This window comes from Phascolarctos cinereus, unplaced genomic scaffold (genome assembly GCF_003287225.1).
Source record: "Phascolarctos cinereus isolate Bilbo 61053 unplaced genomic scaffold, phaCin_HiC Scaffold_4;HRSCAF=312, whole genome shotgun sequence".
Taxonomy (NCBI): Eukaryota; Metazoa; Chordata; class Mammalia; order Diprotodontia; family Phascolarctidae; genus Phascolarctos; species Phascolarctos cinereus.
In genome coordinates this window covers 354,984,897-355,010,102 of record NW_027555847.1, presented here as the reverse complement: position 1 = coordinate 355,010,102, position 25,206 = coordinate 354,984,897, and the positions used below count along the sequence as shown (strand labels likewise).

At 37.5% G+C, this 25,206-nt stretch overlaps 1 protein-coding gene across 1 annotated transcript in view; it reads right to left on the bottom strand.

Annotated features, from left to right (window-relative positions):
- Positions 1-25,206, bottom strand: part of CPLANE1 (ciliogenesis and planar polarity effector complex subunit 1) — a 109,475-nt gene that overhangs the window by 59,219 nt on the left and 25,050 nt on the right. Inside the window, 10 exon segments of the mRNA XM_078153213.1 lie at positions 4,891-5,827; positions 9,575-9,860; positions 12,324-12,432; positions 12,532-12,690; positions 12,849-12,958; positions 14,387-14,525; positions 16,506-16,670; positions 20,642-20,859; positions 23,929-24,068; positions 24,776-25,004. Of these exon segments, the coding sequence (XP_078009339.1) occupies positions 4,891-5,827; positions 9,575-9,860; positions 12,324-12,432; positions 12,532-12,690; positions 12,849-12,958; positions 14,387-14,525; positions 16,506-16,670; positions 20,642-20,859; positions 23,929-24,068; positions 24,776-25,004 (2,492 nt within the window).

Sequence of the window (25,206 nt, the reverse complement as noted above, 5' to 3'; positions counted from 1 at the left end):
CATGTATCTAATTCACTGTCAAGTTTTGCCAAGTTTATGTTCATTCCAGCTCTTGCATTCATCACTTCTCTCTCCTCCAGCCACCATACTCATTCAGGCCTTTGTCACCTCTCAATACCCTAATTGTTCTCTCTGCCTCTAGCCTCTCTTCACACTGATCCATCCTCTACACAGGCTGACAGAGTTATTTTTCTAAAGCACAGGTCTGATCGTAGCATCATCATGCTCAAACAGTTCCAGCGGTTGCCTGATACATGCAGGATCAAATAAAAACTCCTTCGTTTGTAATTTCTCAACTAGCCTGACCTGCCTTTCCAATCTTATTAAACATTATTCCTTCTCATGCACCCCATGGTGAAAGCAGATTATCCTTCTTCCTGTTCTTGACATCTTACATCCCTCTTATATCCACAGCTTTGAAGAGGCTTTCTCCTATGCCTAGAATGCATCCCCCATCACTTCTGCCTCTTAGAATCCCTCATTTCCTAGAAAGCTCATTTCAAATGCCACCTTCTATGAGGACTTTTCTGATGTCAACTGCTAATGCCTCCCTCCTTCCCCAAAATCACCGTGTATATATTTTGTATATATTTATATACATACATGTTTTCTCTCCTGATACAATGTAAACTCCTGGAAGGCAAAAACTATATCATTTTTACTTTTCTATCCAGTGTCTGGCACATAACAGGTGGTTAATAAATATCTGCTCATTAACTGTCTGACCACTCTATCCTCCTTAACATTTCCTGCTCTCTTAGTTTACATGACACTAGTCAATCCTGGTTCTCCTACTACCTGACTATTTCTTCTCAGTTTTCTTTGCTAGGTATTAATAATAGCAACAACATCATCAACAATAAGTGATATTTATAAAGCACTTTAGGGTTTCAAAAGCACTTAAGGCTCAGGTCAAGGGCCACCTTCTTAAAGATGCTTATGGTGATACCCCTTACCCCTTATTATTAATGCTTTTATGAACTGGCAAAAACAAGTATGACTAGTACGGTCCCAACTTCTTAGGATGTATGTATACTGAGGCTAATAAATCCACAAAGTGGGCATTATCCACCCCTAAGCCTTTTGTGGGATGGTACAGTTAGAGATGAATTCCTTATGTCCCTGCCCCACATTCCTCACTCCTGACTAGGCAATTTAGAAAATACTTTCATTTCACTGGTCCCAGTATCTTCCCTCAGAAGGACAGGGCAAGCTTTTATCAGTGATGAGTAAGTTCTTTGTCTAACTCTATAGAAGTTTTAGCCCTGAGAGCTTCTAGGTCTATGATAGGAGTGTGAAGGTGCTTTTAAAGTTCTGTGCCCAGAAACCAACCCACTGTGTGCCACCTGCAGCTGAAAGCCATGGGGGCTGCACACTAAGACTATGCATCTTGGCATTTGTTCTCCTCCTCCCCTTTTAAATAGTAATGAAGTTTTGTTAACTACTCTCCCTGTGGGCTTCTGCTGCTCTTCATCTTAACTGGTCTGCACTACAGCTTCTTACCCAAGCCAAAAATTACTTTTATATTTTGTACTTACACACAGTAAGATTCTTAAGAACAGACTGTTTCATCTCTTTTAACATAATTCCTGGCACATAAAGGGTTTGTTTAAATGGACTTCAACCCCTTAATTGTGTGTGTCTACCATGGATGCTAATTCCTCTTATCTTCCTCTAATTGCTCTCAGAAAACATCTACTCCCATGGCTTCTTTTCTAACCACTACACAAATGACTACCTACTCCAGCATCCATCTCTCTCCTGAGCACCCATCTCAAAATCCCATTCTAGAACTTCAGTTCACGTGATCAAAAGATGGAGGATTTGACATTTTCTCTGACCCTCACACAACCTCTCCTAAACAGATACTATGCTCCAAAGATAAAGCAACTTCAGCTATCTCCCTGATCTAGGACAGCAGAAACTCAAAACAAGGTAAAGAACTCCATGAACTAATGCCTAATTTGAGTTCACTAAACACCTCCTCGCCCTACTGCCCACCACTCTACCAGCAAGGAGACTACACTAGTGACTACTGCACAGGCTTGCAAAAAAAAAAAAATCACAACCCTACAACCCAGGCCCACATCTCTCTTTCTAGTACCATAGAGATCCAAGCACCAAACTAAAAATTTACTAAGGCCTCCATTGCTAGTACCATGGCAGGGTTCTGTGCTGCAAAAAATCCCTTCAGTAGAGTGGAGGATCAATAACCCCACCCCACCCCACCTCTCCTCTTCAAGCCATCGTGAACTAAACTGCAAACAACAGCTGTCAACCCAGGCTACAACAGCACCAAATGGCCATGGTGTATACTGCTAGGTGAGAGGATTAAGAAACAGAGGGAACAGGACAAGACAGGATGGTACATCATGTGGAAGGAGCAGCATGGTAATCCACGAAAGCTGAGGGAAAGAGCCCAGCATCCAGCTGGGGCCAATTCTCTTCCCCCCAAAAGTCACTGGGGCAGCGAGATGGCAGAGTGGATAGAGCACCAGGCCTGCAGTCAGGAAGATGTGGGTTCAATTCCAGCCTCAGACACTTATTTGCTGTGTGACTCTTGGCAAGTTACTTAACCCCTATTTACTTCAGTTCCTCATCTGTAAAACAGGGACACACTGAAGAAGAAAATGACAAATCACTCCAGTATCTCTCCCAAGAAAATACCATGGACAAAGTCCATGGGGTCATATAAAGCCAGACATGAATGAACAACAAAAAAAGTCACTTGGGGCAAAGACCTAAGCTGGTGAGCTGTTAATAGCCTAGCAGAGGAAGAGGCTGAAATACTTTAAAATCTACCATCAGAGGGAAATGCAGCAGAAAGTGAGGAACAGGGGAAAACAAGAGGAGAAAAAAAGACTGACATTACCGAAGATCTCAGAAGGAAGAAAAACTCAAAAGTCTTCCAAGCATAAGCAGATAAATCAAGAAGGAAAACATTAACAGAAGGAAATATGGCCTCTAGATCTACTAAACAAGTTCAGGCATCCAGTGCTTAGCACAGTGCCTGCCACATAGTAGGCACTTAATAAATATTTACCGAATGAATGAAATACTTTTAAAAAAGAAAAAAAAGGGTAAATGATTCAACACTTGACAAGACAGAGGACCTTGAGGATTTTGATAATGTGGAACTAGAACACACTGTTCTTTAGTGATTTCAAAGAGAAATGAGAGTTATAATTATGGCCTGCAAAGCAGAAATAATTAGCAGAATAAAAAATATAATATGCGATGGCAATCTCACTAAAGAAACAAAAGAGAGGACAACTGATTGGATATGCGAAAACACAGAAGTGAAGGACAATCTAGAAGAAGAGAAGCAAAAAGCAGTAACACTGAAATAGAACATGTACTCTATTCCAGTAAAATATATTGATCTTGAAGACAGAACGTGTAGAAACAGCTCATCCCATTTTGGACACCTGCCCTTAGCAAGGTGTCCTGCTAGCACCTTAACTGTAACACGTTTAAAACTCAACCCTTCATTTCTCCTCCTCCTAACCTGTTTCTCCTAACAAACTCCCTACCTCATTCTATTATGTTACTAACCCCCTTATAGTCACTGGGGATCAAAACTTCACAGTTATCTTTGACTCTTTCCTTTCCCACCCACATCCAATCTGTTGCCAAATCCCAGCAAAAACAACTCTGGAGTCTATCCTCTTTTCTCTATTCCTATTGTCATCACCCTAAATCAGGGGTGGGGAACCTGCAGTCTCAAGGCCACATGCGGCCTTCTAGGTCCTTGGGTGCAGCCTTTTTTTTTTAACAGAAAAAATTCTTATACTAAGGTGATTTGTTCTGTGAAGTTTGGATTCAGTCAAAGGGCCCCACTGGAGGACCTACAGGGCCACATATGGCCTCAAGGCCTCAGGTTTCTCACCCCTACCGTAGTTCAAGGACTCTCATCTGGATTGGTGTAAGTCTTAGCTAGTCCTCATAGGTTTACCTATCTCCAGTCTTTCCCTTCTCTAATCTATGCTTTAACTACTGCCAAAATAATCTTCTTAATGCCAAGGTATGCCCATGTCACTCCTCAGTTCAAACATAATCTGTATATCCTCAATGACTCAGGAAAAAATAAAAACTTTTTAGTCTCCCATTTAAAGCTGCTAAACTCTGTATCCAATCCATTTCCCCAGCCTTTTTTACATTAATCTCCTTCATGCACTCTATAATAATTATGGCCTAACGACTATTCACCAAAGTCTTCACATAACTCTCTCTTCAGCTCTGTATGCTCTCACAGACTGCCTCTTTGGAAGACACTCCCTCTTCATTTTTTTCTGTTGTAAATCTCTTCTATCCTCCCATGCCTACCTCAGGTATTCACCACTTCATTAAATCTTCCTGGACCCTTCCCTGCCACCTTCCCACCCCACCCCTCCCCCCTAAAAAAGCAGTATGTCTCTTCAAATTACCTTAGAGCACAGTATGTACCTCTCATTTGTCAAGTAGGTGGTACAGTGAATACAGTACTGGCCTTGGAGTCAGGAAGACTCAAGTTTAAATCAATCTCTGACACTAGCTGTGTGACTCTGGGCAAGTCATTTAGCCTTTCCAAGCACCAGTTTCCTTATATAAAATGGTGATACCACCACCTAGTTCAGAAGGCTGTTGTTCAAGACCAAATCAAACAAAATATTATATGTAAAGCACTTTGAAAAGCTTAATGGATGTTAGCTATCATCATCATCATCATCATCATATTCTACCCCATATCATATATTTATATGTATACATATCATAACCTCTGATTAAATTGTAAATTCCCAAAGGGCATGAGCTATTTTTTTCATATAGTTCCAACATCTGGAACATAGGGGGCACATAATAAATGATAAATCCCATTCACTTGGTAAAAAACATCAAGTATTTTCTTACCTTATAGATCACATGACTTGTTTGCTGTACAAAGTGTGACTGTTCTAAAAGCCTTAAGGACGTGAGAATGGCAGCTGCTGAGGTCCTCACCCGTATGATGGGGCTTTGGGAGGATGATTCAGGTTTACTGAAGTCACAGAGCAATCTTCTATCAGACCATCTTATCATCCATTCTAGTAGTTTTGCTATACTGCCAAATTTGTTCTTTAGTTCTGGAGAAAGTTCTTCATGAGGAATAATGTCATTCCACTGAACTGCTTTGTAAGTGAATTTTGTAGTCTTAAAGTTTTGTGGAAGAAAAACTTGTTTTGGTAATCTGTGGGACATGGGTATCTCTCTATTGTCATCTTTAATTCTGTACATCGATTTTTCTTTTAAACCAAACAAGCCTTTCTTTCCTGTGCTTTTAATTACTTCATTCGAAGAGTTTTGTATAAAAGATGTTGGCCCTTGAACAACTAATACTGAAGGTGAAGATGTTTGATTTCCCAAATTTTTGAAGTTTTCACTATTCAAAGTAGATGATTTTTCAGATTCACAAGACTCAGGAATAATAACATAGCAGGAGCCAGCTCTGAACACATTCTGGCTTTTGGGTTTGCCCTGACGACGTTTTAATGTTGTATGAACATCAAAAAGCAAAGAATTAAGCTCATGTTCCTTAAGATGGGCTGAAAAGCTACTTAGAAAAGGAATACCAGGATTATTAGAACCAATCAGGTCTTTTTCAAGTACATAACTCAAGAACAGATCAAGGAATTTAATATATTCATCATCATCACGTTCAAATTCCCAAACACCTACTATAGGAACTATATTTTCTCTAGGTAAATTTTCATGATCACCTTTCCTTTCAGGACATTCTTCTGAATTGAACTTTTTCTTCTTATTGTCATGCTTACTAATCAATGTGAATTCTGCATGATTCTGGGCATTCCTATAACAAAATATAAAAAAAATTAATTCAAACTAATCCTTCATTACTGACAAAGTCTTCTCTCATAAACAGGTCAATTAATTTCTTTGGGCCTTAATTCCCCATGTATAAAAGGGAAGAGGTGGGAATGGGGAGAAGGACAGGCTGTTGATGATGATCCCATCGCAGACTTCCTATAACTTGAAAAAACTGATGATTCTCTGAAATGCAATACATAAAAGATATCAAAGGGAGAAATTTGTGAAGTGAAATTAAAATTATGTAAAAATACATAAAATCTACCAGAAAGAAAAATATGAGGCAATCCTTTTACAACTCCCTGACTATCCCACACTCACCACAGCAGCTTTTCCAAACATTTTATCCCTTTTTTAAAGGGATTTTATCTCTCTTTTTTTTTTAAAGGGATTTCTTGGCTGAGAACCTTGCCCCATATTTCACTGAAGAAACTAAGGCCATTTACTGAGAGCTTCCTATTCTCCTCCTCATCATCATTCAACATTCAGATGCCTTCTGCCATTATACACACCAGTGACTCAGTTCCAGTCCATCTTCTCCAGCAGATTGCTCCCTCTATCATCTCTGCTGATATTCGATCTCTTCCTATCTGATTGCTTCTCTATTGTCTACAAACATGCCCACCACCTCCCATTTTCAAAAACTCCTTACCTGATCCATCCATCCACTCCCACTGATTATTGTTTAATCTCTCTCCTCCAATGTGTGGTTAAACTCCTTGAAAAAGTCATTTAAAATAAGTGCTTCCACTCCCTTTGTGTCACTCTCTGAAGTCTTTGAAGTCTGGCTTCCAACCTCATTCAATGGAAATGGCTCTCTCCAATGAGAGTTGAAATGCTTTTTCCAACTCTAATGGCCTTTTCTCAATCCTCATCCTTTTTAATACTTTTGTAACCTTTAACACTGTCAATCATGTTCTGCTACTTGATATTCTCCTCTAGGTTTCTGTGAAACGCTCTATCTACTCCTCCTGGTCTGACCATGACTTTTCAGTCTCCTTTGAGCTGTAATCTTCATCCACGTCTCACTTGATAACCATGGATATCTCACAATGCTTTGTCTTGAGTCCTCTTTTATTTTCCTCTTATATTATTTCACTTGATGATCTCATCAACCTATGGATTCACTTATCATCTCTATGCAGATGTTTCTCAGATTTAGGCTTAAATATAGATCTAAATCTGAGAAACATCTGCATAGAGATGATAATTGAATGCTAGAGGATATCAAATTTATTTGGCCTACTGCCCTCTTTTTAAAAAAATTATTCAGTGCCCCCTGGAAATCTACTTTCTTTAACCATTTAATGTTTTTTTTTTTAAATTTGTGTCATTTCAAAAAATACCACCCCCCTGGGTTATTCCAGCGCTCCCCCAAGGGGCAGTATCACCCATTTTGGTAACCTATGAACTTCTCTCCTAACCTCCAGACTCCAATTTCCAACTGTCTACTTAACATATCAAACTGGATGTCCCACAGACATCTTAAATTTGACATGTACAAAACCGAACTCATTATTTTCCCCTCCAAGCGCTCCCTTCTTCCTAAATTCCCTACTTCTACTGAGGATGCCACTATCCTCCCAGTCCCCCAAAGCTCACAACCTAGATATTATACTCAACTCCTCACTCTCTCACTCGCCACATCTAATTTGATACCAAGTCCTATCAATTTTATCTCTGAACTATTTCTTGAATATGCCCACTTCTCTCCTTTGATATTGCTACCAACCGAGGCAAGCCCTCTTCCACTCAGACCTGGGATTGGTGTACAATAGCCTTGGGTTGATCTACTTGCAAGTCTCTCTCTCCACTCCAAGCCATCCTCCATTTAGTCAACAAAGTAATTTTTCTAAAGTGTAAGTTCAACTATGTTAAACTTCCCCATACACACTCAATAAACTGCAGTGACTCCCTATTACCTCCAGGAGCAAATATAAAATCTTCTGTACAGTCTTAAAAGCCCTTTATAACCTAGCTTTTCCTAACTTTCCAGTTTTCCTACACCTTACGCCTCCCTCCCTAGCCCCTACAACATAACTCTTCAATCCAGGTACCTAGTGACACGTCTCCCTGCTAATTGTTGAACAAGATACTTCATCTTCAGACTCTGGGAATTTTCACTGGCTGCCCTTTGTGCATGAAATGCTTTCCCTCCTCATTTCTGCCTCCTGACTTCACTGGATTCCTTTAAGTCCAAGCTAAAACTATACCTTCTACATAAAGCCTTTCCTGATTCCCCCTTAATCCTGGTGCTTTCCTTCTATTGATTATCTCCACTTTATCCTGTATACATTTTATGTGTACATAGTTGTTTTCATGTTGTCTTCCTAATGAGACTGTGAGTGAACAGGGACTTTCTTTGTATACACAGCACTTAGCCCAATGCCAGCCACATAAGTAGGTGCTTAATAAATGATTGACGGATGAGCATTTCACCAAGGAATACTTTTATATGTGTTATTTTCCACAATAAATTCAAATAGATATGTGAACAATAAGTCCATACCATTAAAAAAAAAAGTATATATCTTCTCACAACTATGAAGAAGAATTCCTACACAAACAAGAACTCTGTACAAGTATTTCTACTCAAACCCATCCCAAGTGAAATACAGATGAGGCACATATAAAAAGCAAAATAAATAATTTTGATTACATGAAATTAAAAAGCTTTTACATGAACAAATGCATCTAGAACAGTAGTAGAATGAGAGAAAATATTTGTATCAAGTTTCTCTGATAGGGGTTTGGTATCAATAATATATAGATATGTAACAGATATAGATAAGACCAAAAGTCATTCCCTAATAGGTAAGTGGTAAAGAACATGAACAAATAATTCTCAAAAGAAGTTTGAACATTAAAAACCACAAAAATGTTCCAAGCCACTTATGATAAGAGAAATGAAAACTAAAACAACTCTGAGGTTTCATCTCATGCCCAGCAAACTGGCAAAGATGACAAAATAAAGGAATAGTCAATGTTGGAAGGGCTGTGAAGAGATAGGCACACTAATGCACTGTTAGAAGAGCTGTGAATTAGTGTAACCATTCTGGAAAGCAATTTGGAAGTTATGTAAATAAAATGGCTAAAATGTCCAAATACTTTGACCCAGAGAGTCTATTACTAGGCTTATTGCTAGACAATAATAAAAAGAAAGGCTCCATATACACCAAACTATTTATGCAGCACTTTTGTGGTAAAAAACAACAGGAAACAAAGTACCTGCCCATCAACTCAGGTACAAATAGAGGCTAAACAAACAGTGGTATAAGAATATAATAAGTATTGCTATGCTATAAGGAACAACAAATATGATGAATATGAATACAGAGATTTATATGTATAGATTTATACATATAGGAAAGACTTACATGAACTGATGCAAAGTGAAGTAAACAGAGGCAATGAAACAATATGCAAAATGACTATAACAATGTAAAAACAAAGAAAGATCACAAAATAATTTAAAATGAATGCTTTGAGAGTAGAGCAACAGGAAGCAGTACAGCAAGCTCCTCACTCAAAACTTTTCCAGAAAGATACAGGAAATGCACCAGTCTGAATTCAGAGGAAAAACAACAAGCAAAAGTCATAGTAAATCATTTTCCAGCTGAGATTGGTATAGGAAGACAGACAGAGAGGTCTGTAGACAATGGGGACATTTTTCCCCAAACAAAATTATATTAAGTGAGCTCCACCACACCTTTGATCTGAATTTACTTACTCTCTTTTTTTTTCAGATGACAAAGTTTCTGAGAAAGTATCTGCTGTCTCTGTATCACTATGAGCAAGGGAATTTCCTACTTCGGTAAGAGTACTCCTGCTCAAACTGGTCCCAAGTGAAAACCGGTCATAAGTATGAATCTTATTATCTGTAGTCTCTTCTTCAGGTGGTTCCCAGATATTCATTTCAAAAGGGCCTATATTCCTCCTTACTCGTTTCAAAGCTTTCACTCTCACTTTGTAAATAGAATGCATAATAATAGACATCATTTCCTCAGTCTGTGGCCCTAAGAGGAAAAGGATAATCAAAGAGAATTTAATGTTACATTCAATAATAAATGTTTAGAAGGATAAGGCAGATATCTATTTCAGTAGCAAAAATAATAGAAGTGAGGGAACAGATTTTGATGATCTTCCAGCTCCTTCAGATGACAAATTATTAAAATGATACAGGATCAATCATAATCTTCTCAATGGAAAGGTAGGAGGGGCTATGTTATGAAAAACTCTGAGTACCAAGGAGAATATTTTCTATTTGTTCCTTGAGGCAATAGGAAGCCACTGGCGTTTACTAAGTGGGGGGGGGGGGGGGTGACATGAATGGACCTGCATTTCAGGATGATGGCTGTGGGTACTGGGCTAGAAGCATTACTATTCCCAAGGTTCTTGGGCTCTGTGTCCTAGGCCTTCTCTACTGAAGTCTAAGGGGAGACGGTGAGGAAGATGTGGTAGTGGTGGTTTGACTTGTCTGACAAATGTTGCCTCCTGTCTCTTCCTCAGGGTGCCATAATCCTTCAGCTAGACTACCTAGTCTGTCCTATAACTATGGCAGACGATTGGCAAGTGGAGAAGATAACTAGACCTTTCCCTACAAGAGTCACATGCCCAGATGCGAGGGCTGTGCCAAAAGCAAATTTTGTGGCCGTAGGGTATTCTATCAGGGTTCTTGTGCTTAGCTGCTTGTTGGTGAGAGTTGGTTAGCAATTGTTGCTGGTAGCAATGAGAATGGTGGGCTCCTTCTCCACAATGATTTCCCTTTTCAATGGTGGCTGCAGAGGCCAAAATGGAAGCAGGTCTAGTGGTTTAGGGAACATTACTATTCCCAAATTCTTGGATTCAGGGTCCTAGGCTATCTCCATCAGGAGAGATAGTGATCACAGCGGTGCGAGTTCAACTTTCCTGGCAAATGCAGCCTCTCATCTTCCCCTAAAGATGCCCTAAGGGGAATTTCTTATATATACCAAAATACACATCAGAGCACTTTTTATGTTAGCAAAAAATAGGAAACAATGTAGGTACCTAATGAGTAGACAATGGCTGGACCAACGTGCTGTATGAAGGTTAAGGAATATTAATATATTGTAAAAAAATAACTATGAGAAATTCAGAAAAACATGGAAAGATATATACTGATGTAAAATTAAGCACAAGGAAAACAATATACACAATGACTACACAAGAACACTACTAAAACAAGGACAAATGCTGTATAATTACAATGACTAATCTTGACCTGGAAAAGGGATAAAGAAATGTTCCTCATTCCTTTCATTGGACAGGTAAGGACTATGAATGTAAAATGCAACATCAGCTGTGGGACTCAGTCACTATCTTGGATTTGCAATTTTTCATAGTGACTTTTTTGTTATAAGGAAAGTATCACTGAAGGAAAAAGAAAGGTATTGGGGATTTTGGGGGGGACAGGAGAAGGGAGAGGTACAAAAGGGTACAAGGGCTATATCTCAAAATGACTTTGATATAAAAACAAACAGCATTAATAAAACTTTCTTAAAATGTTTGATTTGCATCCCCAACACTAGCACAGTGCCTGGCCTTTTAACAAAATTAGTTTTAGATGATAATTAGATGTTAGAAGTTAATAAAAGAAACAAGGAATTAATTAGTTTCTGACTCTTAGTATAAATACTTCAAGAGAATATACAGAAGAGAAATTACTGAAGCTATCTCTAGAAATCTCTAAAAAACAGATATAGGTATATTAATATATAACCTATTGATCTGGTCTGGACATTTATTAGATTCTACATATAAATAATAATGACTTATAAATTTATAATAAAAAGAATAAATGACTGTTTAACAAAATGCTTCTGGGGCAGCTAGGTGGCACAGTGGATAGAGTACCAGCCATGAAGTCAGGAGGACCCGAGTTCAAATCCAGCCTCAGACACATAACAGTTACTAGCTGTATGACCCTGGGCAAGTCACTTAACCCCAACTGCCTCACCCCAAAAAAAAAATGCTTCTCAGACTGAAGATAGCTCAAGGTACTTGATAAAGGAATAATGCAACAATGTTAGAATGCCTAAATTACCAGACTCAGATAATGAATAATAGTTAAGAACACATGGTATCTTCTAATTCTTTTTCTACTTCCACATGATCACCTGTTAAGGAAACTGAGGCCTAGAGTGGCTAAGTGACTCATCAGCAGTCATACAGCTAGTAAATGACAGAGCCAGCCCTATGCCTCCAAATTCTTTCCACTAACCTATACTGGACTTAAGCTTTTACAGAGAACGTTCTTAGGGAGATAAACTAAGAGGAAACCAAACAATACAATTAGCTCCTCCCTAAAATGTACAGCTTTTTCTAGCTTCTAGTTTTCTCCATCTCTAATAAACAGAAGACACAAAGAAGAGCACTGTCTATGGATTATAAATACTGAAAATCATATTCCTCAGCAATTTATGCATTTGATATCAAACAAAATCAATTAATCGCATTACCTTTCACGGTACAATGTCTGAGTCTCTGTTGAAGAGATTTATATTTATCTCTTAAAGGTACTCTTATATCTTCAGAATTGGGAAAGGCTTTCACCAAAATTTCTGCTACCTATGCAAAAATAAATTTATCTTAGTTCTATGGGCAAAAAAATAACAACAAAGGCAAAGTCTTGCAAAGTTCCAGCACCCAATGAGCTAAAAGTTTTACCTTTCTGGTAGGTGGAAGTTCTCCAATAAGACTCAAAATTATATCCTGGACAAGTTCTTCAATATTCATAAACCTAGAGAAAGGTAACATTCTACATGCCCATTCCAGCGCACTGAGACAGTGCTCTACCATACAAGAATCAAACTCCAACTTCATATCCTAGAGAGAAATTAACAGAGAGGGAAATAATTCTGGAAATATTTTTCTCCATTCAGTAAAATCATCTTAAAATAAGATTAAGACCATTTAGAGTAATTTCACAAAACAATCTGATGAATTCAACGTCACCACTATTATTTTACTATAAATATGAATACCTTTTTCTTTTCCACATTTTCTCTTGCTATTTGATATCGTCTGCAGCTGTATGACAATTTTTCCCGGACATGAAGCATCCAACACAGAGCACAGAGTTCTCTAAAGCAACCTGAATCAAAAATAGTTAAGTAACTGACAAATATTAGTCAATATATACTCATGTCTTTGTATTTTAAAGAGATATACAGAAATGTCCCAAAAGTCTTAGTGCAGTTTTAAGCTGCTAAAGCTTTAAAGTGTGCTGACTTTTTTTTTGGGGGGGGGGACTAGGCAATGAAGTTAAGTGACTTGCCCAGGATCACACAACTAGTAAGTGTCAAGTGTCTGAGGCCAGATTTGAACTCAGGTCCTCCTGACTCCAGGACCAGTGCTCTATCCACTGCAACACCTAGCTGCCCCCTTAGTGACCATTTTCTAGGAGAGGAAACTAAGTCCCAAAGAGGGGAAGGACATAGCCAAGGTCACAGAGGTAGCAATAATAATACTTAGCATTTTGAGGTGCCCCCCGTGTACTAAGGCATTTTGAGGTGCCCCCCGTGTGCTAAGACTTTTGAGATACCCTGTAAAAATACACACATTATGTAATATCCATTAGATCACCAAATAAGCTCTAGTGAGTTCACCAGATAAGGAATTCCCAGTACCAAGGCAGATTAACATTCTGTAATTTACAGTCATAGAGAATTGTCTGGGGAATTGCAAGATGCCTTTGCTCAGGGTCACAGACAGTATGCCAGAGGCAAGCCTTCAACCTACTTCTTCTTGACTCTGAGGACCAGCTCTCTATTTATTACCCCATGCTGCCTCTTTTTGTTGTTCTTACTGTTGTTGAGTCATTTCAGTCATGTCTGACTCTTCGTGACCCCATATGAGGTTTTCTTGGCAAAGATAGTGCCATTTCCTTCTCCAGATCATTTTACAGATGAGGAACTGAGGCAAACAGGACTAAGTGACTTACCTAGGGTTACACAACTAGTAAGTGTCTGAGGCCAGATGTGAATTCATGCCAAAAGATAGACATGTGTAGAGATGAACATGAAAAAATATTTTTTAATCTTAAAAAAAATACAAAATTAATAGTTATAACCAGTTTCCTCATTTAAAAAATGAAAGGGTTGGACTAGATAATTTTCCAACTGAAAATTCTAAAAATTCATTTAAGTATCACCTAAAGCATAAACCGTATTATTCAAACCACAATCACCACCACTATTTAATGGCATAAGACCCAAATTGCAGAAACTGTGGCCTCAAAATATGTACATACCCTTGAGTGCTGAAATTACAAATTCAAAGTCCTAATATAAAAATAGTAACCAAATTTTAAAATACTTTTGAATAGTGCCAACATAAATTCCTGTTATAAAATATGAAATACAAAAATACATGCACAAATACTTTGACATACAAAAGATGCTCTATTCTATTATTTTAAGAGGTTGTTTGTTTTTTTTTAAATCTTGGAAAGTCCCTTATCACATGCAATGATTTAAGCCCAAATTAACTTATAAATCATTAAGCTCATAGTGTTACAAACCTATCGTTTTACAAGAAACTTCATCAAGCTTTTGGTCTTCAGGGGCTCCAGGTCGATAGAATGCCATACCAACTTTACAATAATGAAGCAAAGACTCTGGAAAAGGACTTAATAAAGGAAGGGAGCCTTTAATTCGAATCTGAAAAGAGAAAAATGATTAAAAAAAATTAATTTTACGAGAATTTAGAAATCACTAGTACATTAGATTTCACAAAAACCATTGTGGGCCTAGGCAAATATGGGGGGGGGGGAACAGGAATAACTAGGTAACTGGACCAGAAATTTGTAAAACCAAAGCAAGGTTTGTTGAGTTCACCAGTGAGGGTGCCTCTCCCACTTGGGCAAAGTCACACCATTCAGGGAGGGAGCAGTGCTTTTTATATGGCTGGAGAGGAGTGGGGATAGGGTAAAAGTTGATTGGTTAAGGTCTATATCACTGGGGCTCAAGGTTAATCTGTTTCAGGATTAGGGGTTTCTTCATAACAGGATACAGGGGGCTAGGCTGTTTCTCAGAACAGGCTGCATAACAGATATCATGGCATGTCCTACTTTGGGTTACTTGCATCGTAACAGACACATGGGAGACTAGAGATACAAAAGGGTGAACAAAATGGAGTAATTCTCAAAATGGATAAACACGTTATTTAATCAAATAGAAAAGAAAATGAGACTATGATAAAATTTTGTCATAGCCATACAGTTAAAATCTTTCTGGAATCAGTTATACTTTAAAAAACCTACCTTATCATTTAAATCATTCTGAAGCTTGCATGTATCTTTAGAGAGGAAAAAAGTGTCTAAGTAAATCACTTAACTTCTCTTATTTTTTCACCATCTCTAAAACAAGGAAAACATTATGTATTCTCAGCTTTCTCTAAAGTAAAACAGAAAAGGCTGAAACTTGTAAAGCCTTCTGACCTCTAGGCCTGGTTTCTCAATGAAATCAACATCATTTCCTACTTACTGTTTATAAGCATGATTTATCAGAGGGCAGCCTAGTGTGTGGTTCAAGTCCTGTTTCTGACACTCCCAGCTGTGTGCTCCTGGGTAAGGCCTCTGACATCTCAGGGCACTAGCCAACACACTAAAACTATGAGGTGCAGAGATAAACTACATTTGTAGAACACACCTCCAGATGACAGATGAAAACACAGATCTAAGCCCGAATTGCCAGGTCTGGTTATTTTTTAATAGTCCTAGACAGATCAGGTGATTGTTCTGTACATGTCAGCCCATGACCTAAAGAATTCCACATAAGCTTATGGCTGATCATATAAAATTTTTAAGAAAAATTAACAAAATCCATCCCAGTCCTGCTCTGCAAAATGTGCAAAAAGGTCTAATATGTTTTTATAACTTATTTTAAACCTGTCTGATACTGCTTCATACATATGTGAATGTGGGGCAGGAAAAGCTGACTGGCCATCAGTCATCTCACCCAGAAACAAAGGAAAAAGGGGATGTCTTGGGCTCCTTTTTTTTTTTTTTTTTTTAATTTGGCAATATTTTAATTTACTACATTTATAAACATATACATTACATGCTACAAAAAATTTTTTTAAAAAAAGATTTTTAACTCAAGAAAGTGTATAGTGTTATAATACAATGGTACATGTTTATATTTTGTTTCTAATTGGTTTGCTTATCACCCTTTCCAAATCATTAACAGTGAAATGTTACTAAAGGACAATTAAAAATTATCTATTTCCATTATTAACAATTGGGCTCCTCTTTCACCAAGGACATTCCTATTTCTAGCACAGCCTCATATTAAATTGGACATTTACTAGGGGCCTCTAAACAGGTAGTCAGAGTTTTGTGCTAAGTGTTGGGGACACTAATAAAAATGACAAAGTTTCCCCATCCTCAGGGAGCTTCAAATCTAGCCTCCATATGGTGAGCACGCAAGCAAGCAAGCATGACAAGTGACCATTTCAGAAGGCAAGAGCTCCAACAGAAAAGACTGACTCCACAAGTGAGACACTGAGCCAGACTCCTGCTCTACTTCAGTGTAAAAATAACTGAGACAGCCATAAAAGAAGGAACAGGATGATGCGAAAGTTGTATCAGTCAAGATGGTAAAGACAAACAGCAGGGCCAAGGGTGAAGGTGACATTACCTTTTGCATCACTTTTCTTGCCCATCTCAATTTTAAGATGTACCACTGAGCTGCGGGAAAGGAGCAACAAGCTGCCCGGAAGAGCAGAAGGATGCGCTGAAGGATGCCAGACACCTTCTGGCGATAATCCTTCTCAGCTTTTAATAGGAGGTCATCACCATGGTCCTGAGAAAAGCAAAGTAAAAAGAGGAAATATATCACATTTGTAAATGAAGGGAAACGAACAACCATTTATTAAGATCTTTATTATGTGTGAGGCACTGCGTTAAGGGCTTTAAAAAACATTATTTCATTTCATTAGGGAATCAATCAAATAAGGAATATTAAAAGTTAAAGCAAAAAAGAAAGAAAGAATGATATTTAATGGCCCTCAAACTGAAAAGTTACTAAAGAATTACAAGGGGGAAGACAGCACAATCAACATCAATCCTCATGCTTCAGGGAGACACTGTCATGGCTCTTAGGGACTCCAGCTGCTGCTATTTCATGAGGATCCCACATTTGCTCTTCTTTCCAGAGCAGTACAGGGACACATCTTTCTGATACCATTTTCCCCCATGCTTAACAAAATGGTACAGTATCTCTATATTGGGGCAGGGAATGCTAAGGAAATTAGATGAAAAGCAGCATAGAGTAATGGATAGTGTGCACTTCTTCAAGTCAGGAAAACCTAGATTCAAATCCTGTTTCTGACACTGGCTGTATGACCTAGGACAAGTCTCTGATAGTTTCAGTTCCTCATCTGTAAAATGAGGGTGATGATAAGAGCACCTGCCTCAAAGGAGTATTGTGAAGATCAAATAAGATAATGCCTGTAAAGCATTCTGCAAACATGCTATATAAATACAAGCTATTACTATGATGATGATGATGATGATGATGATGAGAGGTACAGCAGAGATCATGGCTTCACTCAGAGAAATTGGAGAGTGAAAAATATGATAAGGTCAGTATCTAAACAGGCAAAGCACAAGATTTCCAAAACATTTTAGTGTAGTTTCTAACTACAAAAATCAATATAACTATAAAGTCAGATGACAGAGAAAATAACTATTGAGGACCTAAAATTTACTTTGTATCAGCTCTTCCATTTATTATCATAAGCAAACTTCCATACCTATTCACTTTATATACTTTATATTATAATACACTTCATAAAATATTCTTTTTTTTTTAGGCAATTGGGGTTAAGTGACTTGACCAGGGTGTGTCAAGTGTTTGGTCTGAGGCCAGATTTAAACTCAGGGCCTCCTGACTTCAGGGCCAGTACTCTATCTACTGCACCACCTAGCTGCCCCAATGATATTCATTTTTAAGAAAACTCTAAAAACAAATAGCAAGGGCTTGTATTCAAAGAGAAGGTAGAAAAATAAAACCTTCCAGAATTTGTTTTTCCATTTAAGATTCAAAAATTTAACAAATGTGTACAAAATACTGTCTAGAATATTGAAGAATAAAGACAAGATATAATAGTTACTGTCTCAAAAATAAAATAAAATTTCCATTTTGATATGAACTTTACTGTAAAAGGGATGAGGTAGTTTCCATATTTAAAATAGACATGGATAATACTAAGATTTTCAGTAAGGATGGAAAAAGACAAAATCAAGATCCATGATTAGAATAACAATGAGACACAGCTTGGTTTATGGAAAGAACACTGGACCCCAAGGAGATTAAAAAAAGAGAAAAAGGGCCCAATGTACAAAAATATTTGTATGTTATTTTTGTAGTAGCAAAGAACTGGAAAATTAGGGAGTGCCCATATATTACAGAATGGATAAAGAAATTATGGTAAATTAATGTAAGATTATTGTGCTGTAAAAAAGGTATGAAATAGTTTCAGAGAAACTAGGAAAGACCTGCATGAATTGAAGCAGAATGAAGTGCAAAAAATCAGGAAAACAACTTATATGTTAATGATATCATAAAGGGAAACAACTTTGAAAGATCTGAGAATTCTGATCAATATAATGACCACCTACAAAACTAGAAGCCTGATGAAGCAGCATGTTGCTCACTTTTTGACAGAGAGGTAATGTACTCACATGCAGAATAAGTCATACATTATCAGGCACAGCTGACGTGGACGTTTATTTTACTTGACTCTGTGTGTGTGTGTGTGTGTGTGTGTGTGTGTTTTAAAGAGCTTTTTTCTTCCACAAAGGGTCAAAAGTGCAAGTAGGGACAGGAATAGAGTAGCAATAAAAAGAGAATCACTGAGACCACCATAATTCCAGAGAAACTATGATGAAATGTACTGCCTACCTGCTGAAAGAGAGATAACAAACTCAACTTGCAGACTGAGACACACTTTTTGGACATGACTAATGGAGGAATTTGTTTGGCTTGACTATGTATATGGAAGGGGGAAAGAAGGAAGGAAATAAAATAAAATTTTGTTCAATAAAATTAGATTAAATTTTGAAAAGGTCAGCAATGCATATTTTTTAAAAAGCAGAGGAGAAAACAGAAGGCCAGAAAGAAACAGACAAGCGGACAGTTTGGAAAGCTGTTCATTAAACTGACTATATATTTTAAAAGAAAATTAAACTATACATTAATTTCTCAGAGAAGAGGGAACACAAGAGGGACAAAATGATGAAAAAGTTCTACTACGTATTATTTTAAACAATCAATCTAATACAAGAAAAAAAGCCTTTCAAAATAGGCAGAGCAATAACAAATAACAGATTAGAAGTATTTATTGTATACTTCTGTATCCAACACATTGGAAGTATTTTGGGGAATTTCTCAAATCCAATTCTAATTTGTTTTGTGACAATAAACACAGAGAGCTATACTGTTTAATTACTTAATAGGAATGTTACATGAAATTACTTTTTCTCATTTGTAAATGGTTTAAAAGATTTTATATATTTCAAGACACAGTTTTTATTATGGTTTTCTTCCTAAAAACCTTGCAGGAAACAAACCCTGCACCTCTTATACCTATGGCTAAGGGCAAATTTTAAACTACTAAAAACAGAGGCAATTACAAAAGACAAAATAACTTCAATTATATGGAATTGAAAAGATTTTGCATGAACAAAATTAATATAACTAGGATAATAAGAAAAAAATTTTTGTATCAAATATCTCTAATAAGGATCAAATATCAAAGATACATATGAAACTAACAGAAATATGTAAGACCAAAAGTCATTCCCCAATAAATAAGTGGTCAAAGGATATGAACAGTTCTCAAAAAGACTACAAAACTATGAATAATCACATATTAATGGATAAATAAAACTAATACTCAAATCACTAACAACAAAAGAAATGCAAATCAAATAAACCCTAGAGTTTCATCTCATATCCAGTAAATGTGCCAAGATAACACAAGAGAGGACTACTCAATGCTACAAGGGTTGTAAAAAGACAGGCGTACTAACGCACTATTGGCAGGGCTGTGAAATGGGACAACCAATCTGGAAAGCAACTTAGAATTATGAAAATTAAGTGACTAAACTGTCTATACCCTTTGATTCTGATATTCCACTATAGGATATACCCCAAGGAAGTTAGTGGCAATAAGAAAGGCCTCGTCAATAACAAAATATTTATAGAACCACTTTTTTTTTTTAAGCAGAGAAGAATCCGAAACAAAGTAGTTGCCCATCAACTAGGGAATAGCTGTGGTATACGAACCTAACAAAGCATTATTGTGCTGAAAGAAACAATGAATATGACGAAGAGAAAAGTAAAGGAAGACTTTTATGAACTGGTACGAAGTGAAATAAGCAGAAACAGGAAAATAATATACACCATGATTACAACAACAAAATAATGGAAACTGAATACCGCAAAATTACAACAACCAAGCTTGCCCCAAAGAGAGAGAAGGTAGCACTTCCCTCTAAATCTTTGCAGAGGTGAGGTATGCGTGTGGAACACTACATACAATGTGAGATTCTTTCAATATGCTGATTATTTTTTTCTGAACAGTCTTTTTCCCCCTTTTTTACTTTGTGTCATATGAGATGGCTCTCTGGGAGTAAGGAAGAGGGGATACATTGGAAAGCAAAGAAGATATAAAAATGAAAAATAATTTATTTTAAAATACAATGAAATAAAAATGGACAGGATAATTGATTTTCAAAGTATTTTAATTTTTAAGCCATCCTACTTACCTCACTAAGAACAGCTGGCTGAGGACAATATAATGGAGGAGAGGGAAGATACAAGCCCATAGGTACTAAGCCCCATAACCTCTTACTGAAGTCTTTGGCTGAGTCTATCAAAAGCTGAAAGGTCTCCGAAAGAATATCAGCATCAGCCATAACTGCTGCTCTCAATACTTCCTGTATGGAATTAAAAAGTAGATCTACATCTTCTTCTTCAATGGGATCTATAAAATGGGAAAACAAATATTAACAATAGCATTTTATAACCATTAATTTGTGGAAACTGATAAATTTCAAAGCTAAACATCTAACTTTTTACAAGTTAACTCTCAAGCATAAATATACTTACATACAAGTAGTTAAAATTACATATTAAGTGTCTACTGTATGCCAGATACTTTGCTAAGCAATAGGGACACAAAAACAAAGAGAAGCAAAAATTGTAGTCCTTGCCCTCAAGAAGCTCACATTTAAAGAGGGGAGACAACGTTCATGCAAAATATATACAAGTGGAAGGTAATCCCAGAAAAAGGCACTAGCAGCAAGGGAAATCAGGATTTGAGATGAATCTGAAAGGACCAAGAAACCTGAGAGTTGCAGGTGAGCATCCCAGGCACGGTACACCAGCACCAACTAGTCAGATTTGTTTATTTGTTTGTTTTGTTTTGTTTTTTCCTTGTCTAAGACACTTTTTAAATTTTTTTAAATTTTATTTATTTTGATTTATCAATAATCACTTCCATATGTTTTGAGTTTAAAATTTTTCTCCCCCTTCCTCCCCACCACCCTCCCCAAGATGGCTCACAATCTGATCTAGGCTCAACATAGTCAGATGTTAAGAGGGATGCGTGAGAAACACCAAGGAAGATAGCACTGCTGGTAGATAATAGAGGGAAGTAGAGTCCAAGGAGATTGGGAAGGTAGGAAGGAGCCAAGTGGCAAAAAGCTTTAAATGGCAGAGGTCTTTATGTTTGGTCTGGAGGATCAGTGGAAGTCCCTGGAATTCAAGGAAGGGCTGACATGTTTATGCTCCTACTTGAGAAAAATCACTTTGGCAACTGAGTGGAGGATGGACAGAATGCACAGACCAGCCAGGGAGACCGACCAAAAGGCAGCTGTGATCACACAGGCGTGTGACAACGAGGGCCTGCACCAGGATGGCTGGCTATGTGACTTAAGAGGAAAGTTATATAAAAGATGTAGAGAAGGGTGATGATAGACTGGATATACGGAGTTGATGTGAATGCAGAATCAAGGAAGACACCTAGGTTGGGGGCCTGAGTGAATGCAGGATCAAGGAAGACACCTAGGTTGGGGGCCTGAGTAACTGGGAAGATGGTGGTCCCCTTGACAATAAAATAGAAGTTGAGAAGAGGGGAGCTATGAAGAAAAGATAATGAATTCTGTTTGAGGCATGTTCAGTGTGAGATGACAATCAGAGATCGTCCAAAAGGCAGCAGGTGGTAGAGACTTCTTGTTGTTGTTATTTGGTCATTTTGGTCATGTCCAATTCTTCATGACCCCATTCTTGGAGGTTTTCTTGGTGAAGATACTGGAGTGGTTTGCCTCTGCCTTCTCCAGGTCATTCTACAGATAAGGAAACTTAAGTAAATAGGATTAAGTGACTTACCCAAGGTCACACAGCTAGTGTCTGAGATCAGATTTGAACTTGAACTTTCCTAACTCCATGCACAGCACTCTGTCCACTGTGTCACCTAGCTGCTCCAAGGAGACTAGGGCTGTGTGTGTGTGTGTGTGTGTGTGCACGCGCGCGCGGGTGTACATGTATAAAAATAAATCTAGGAATCATGTGAATAGATCACTAAACCCATAGAGCTGAAGAGATCACCAAGTAAAATCCAAAGGGTCCTCTGCCTCATCAGGTATTTAGATATTTTCCTTTGTCATGCAATATTTATTCATAGATATGTGGACTCTTTTAGATAATCTAAAGGCCATATTCCTTTAGGCCCCACATCTGTTCTTCTATTCCTCATTTCTTTAGCTAAGTACTGTTGTAGCTGTGAGCCCTTCCAAGCTGCAGTCCAGGCACAGCAAGCATCTCTGCCTTCTGGTCTTTCTTAGCAAAGGGGAGGGGATGAAGGGAGATGAGTGGGAGAGGCAAAGCACTTGTTTAAGAAGGTGGGGGAAGGTATGGTTTGAGGAGGGATGAAAAGCTGCTGCGGTGAGATAGGGAATTGATTAAGGAGGAGCAAAAAAATCACTACATCATAGTAATGTCCCAGTTAAGATTATATAAAATCAATTTGTCATGAATACTGAACAGTTTCATAGTTTTCCCCATTATTTAGAAGCAAGTGACCAAGAGTGAAGGCAGTAGTTGTAGGAGTAACATAAGAATGAGGCTTGGCAGGGTAAGATTCCAATAAGAGATCGGGAGACTAGAGACAAGAGCGCAGGGTAGAACAGGTTCAATAAGATGTCAGGACGGGCATTACAGGGACAGCCAGTGCAGGAGTTATGACCTGGAAAAGAACTGAAGGATAGAGGCACCAGAGGCTACAGGAAAGACAAACAAGTTTAGGGGTTGTGAGGCAGGGGTAGAATTACAACACATTATAATCAGATAGAGGAATCCCTGAGTTCATGAACATGAAAGTGGAATATTTGCATATAATAGCAAGAGCAAAGTTATGACCATTTCTACAGCGGAAGTGAGGTGGAGAGATAGGTCACGGGAAAAGAACAAGTCAAGGAATTAGGAAGTAAAGGTGTTTGAGAGAGTATCAAGATGTATGTTGAGGTCCTCTGGTATGAGCACAGGAGTTGGGGAGAAGAGAAAGACTGTGAACCAGGCAACGAATTCCTTGAGGAAGGAGGGAAAGTGTCCTGGAGGGTGGTAGATAATGCCTACTAAAATCCTGACTGAATGATAAATAGGGGCTGAATGACCCTTAAAGGAGTCAGGTTACTGAGTGCAAGTGGTAAAGGAGCATGGTGTGTATTCCTTGCATCTCCAGTGCATAAATCCTTCTCCATGAAGGATTATTGGAAAAATACAAACGAGAAACACACAATAGTAAAAGTATAAAGGGATTGTAACGTACATACATAAAAATAGGGCCCACAAAAATATCATAGATCCATCAAGGCCTCAAAGCATGTTTTGAATCTTAATCAGTTTGGGAGAGCTCAGGTGTTTAAATTACAAGTATTGTCTACTCTTTTCAGACAATAAAATTAAGGTGTGGTTCAATCTGTGGACACATAAGTCTTTTAGAAATAGCATGAAAGAATTTACATAAATTAACACCAAATGACAGGCACCATACCTGTAAACTGCTTGTATTTAGGACCCAACTCATTAGCCACTTCCAAAGATGCTGGCTGACCTAAAAAACACTGTAGTTTTTCCTGAAAAATTCGTGTTGGAGTCATGTTTAATGGTAGAGTTAAGTCCTTTTTCTTACACCTTAAATCATTTGGGAAAGGAAAACAAAGGGAAAAGTCAATCCTATTCTGGAAGAAGTGGAAATTCCAAGATTTATTACACATCTTTAATTTATAAAAAGAGTTATATATAATAAAACAATAGATATTACAAATATAGCACATTACTATTTAACAAGTTCCTTGCCTAAAACTATACTTTAAGAAATAGATAGTGCAAATATTGTTATTCTTGATTTATGATTAAGAAAAATGAGGCATAAAAAAGTTCACAAACATGTTTATGGCTTCATGACTAATAGTATAGGAACTGGGGCTAAGAGCCCAGTTTTTAGAATTCACCATCTGGTACTCCTTCCAAAAAACTATACTGTCCTTCTCACGTTCAGATATCAAATAAATATCTACAATCAAAATACATTATTCAGAATTTTAAAAACAATAGAACACAAACCACTTTAACTGACTACTTTATAACCTCAATTAAAGAAAAGAATGAGAACATAATGGATTACTTTCAACTTCTATATGAAATGTACAGGTCTGTTTTTAATCTTTGAAAATATTAAGTGGCCCTTTAAAGGTAAGTATTAATTCAAAATAAATACTTCTGGAAGTGACAAAGTTACTATATGAAATGCAAATAATACTAATAACAAAAATTAAACTCTCAAAATTATGACACTAGTGTGGTAACTGTGAACTTAAACATATTTGAAAAATACACACCTTGATAAATTGCTGTTACTTTTATAGCATAATTTGAAGGCTAAACCAATTGAAACAGCCATCTTCCAGTCACCAAGTCTGTGAGCAAGCCACACAGCCTCTGGGACCAGACCAGCGATAAACAGCAATTCAATAGCATATTCAACTGTCCATAGAGAAGAGAGGTTTTGATCTCTAATAACACTTGCCACCTTAGAATGTTGTAGAGGAATGATTCGAACAGACTGTTCTGTGAACAAATAAAGAAAAGGAGGAAATATAAAATTTTAAGTGTATTTATAAAACAGCTTGGAATTTTTTAGGATAACAGCATGCTTCCTTAAATGTCTATGTTGACCTCTCCAACTAGCTAATTCATTCAGTCTTCTCAATACAGTCCCAAACTGTTTGGGGTTATTTGGCTGGGGGGGGGGAAGCATGTGAGGTTTTGA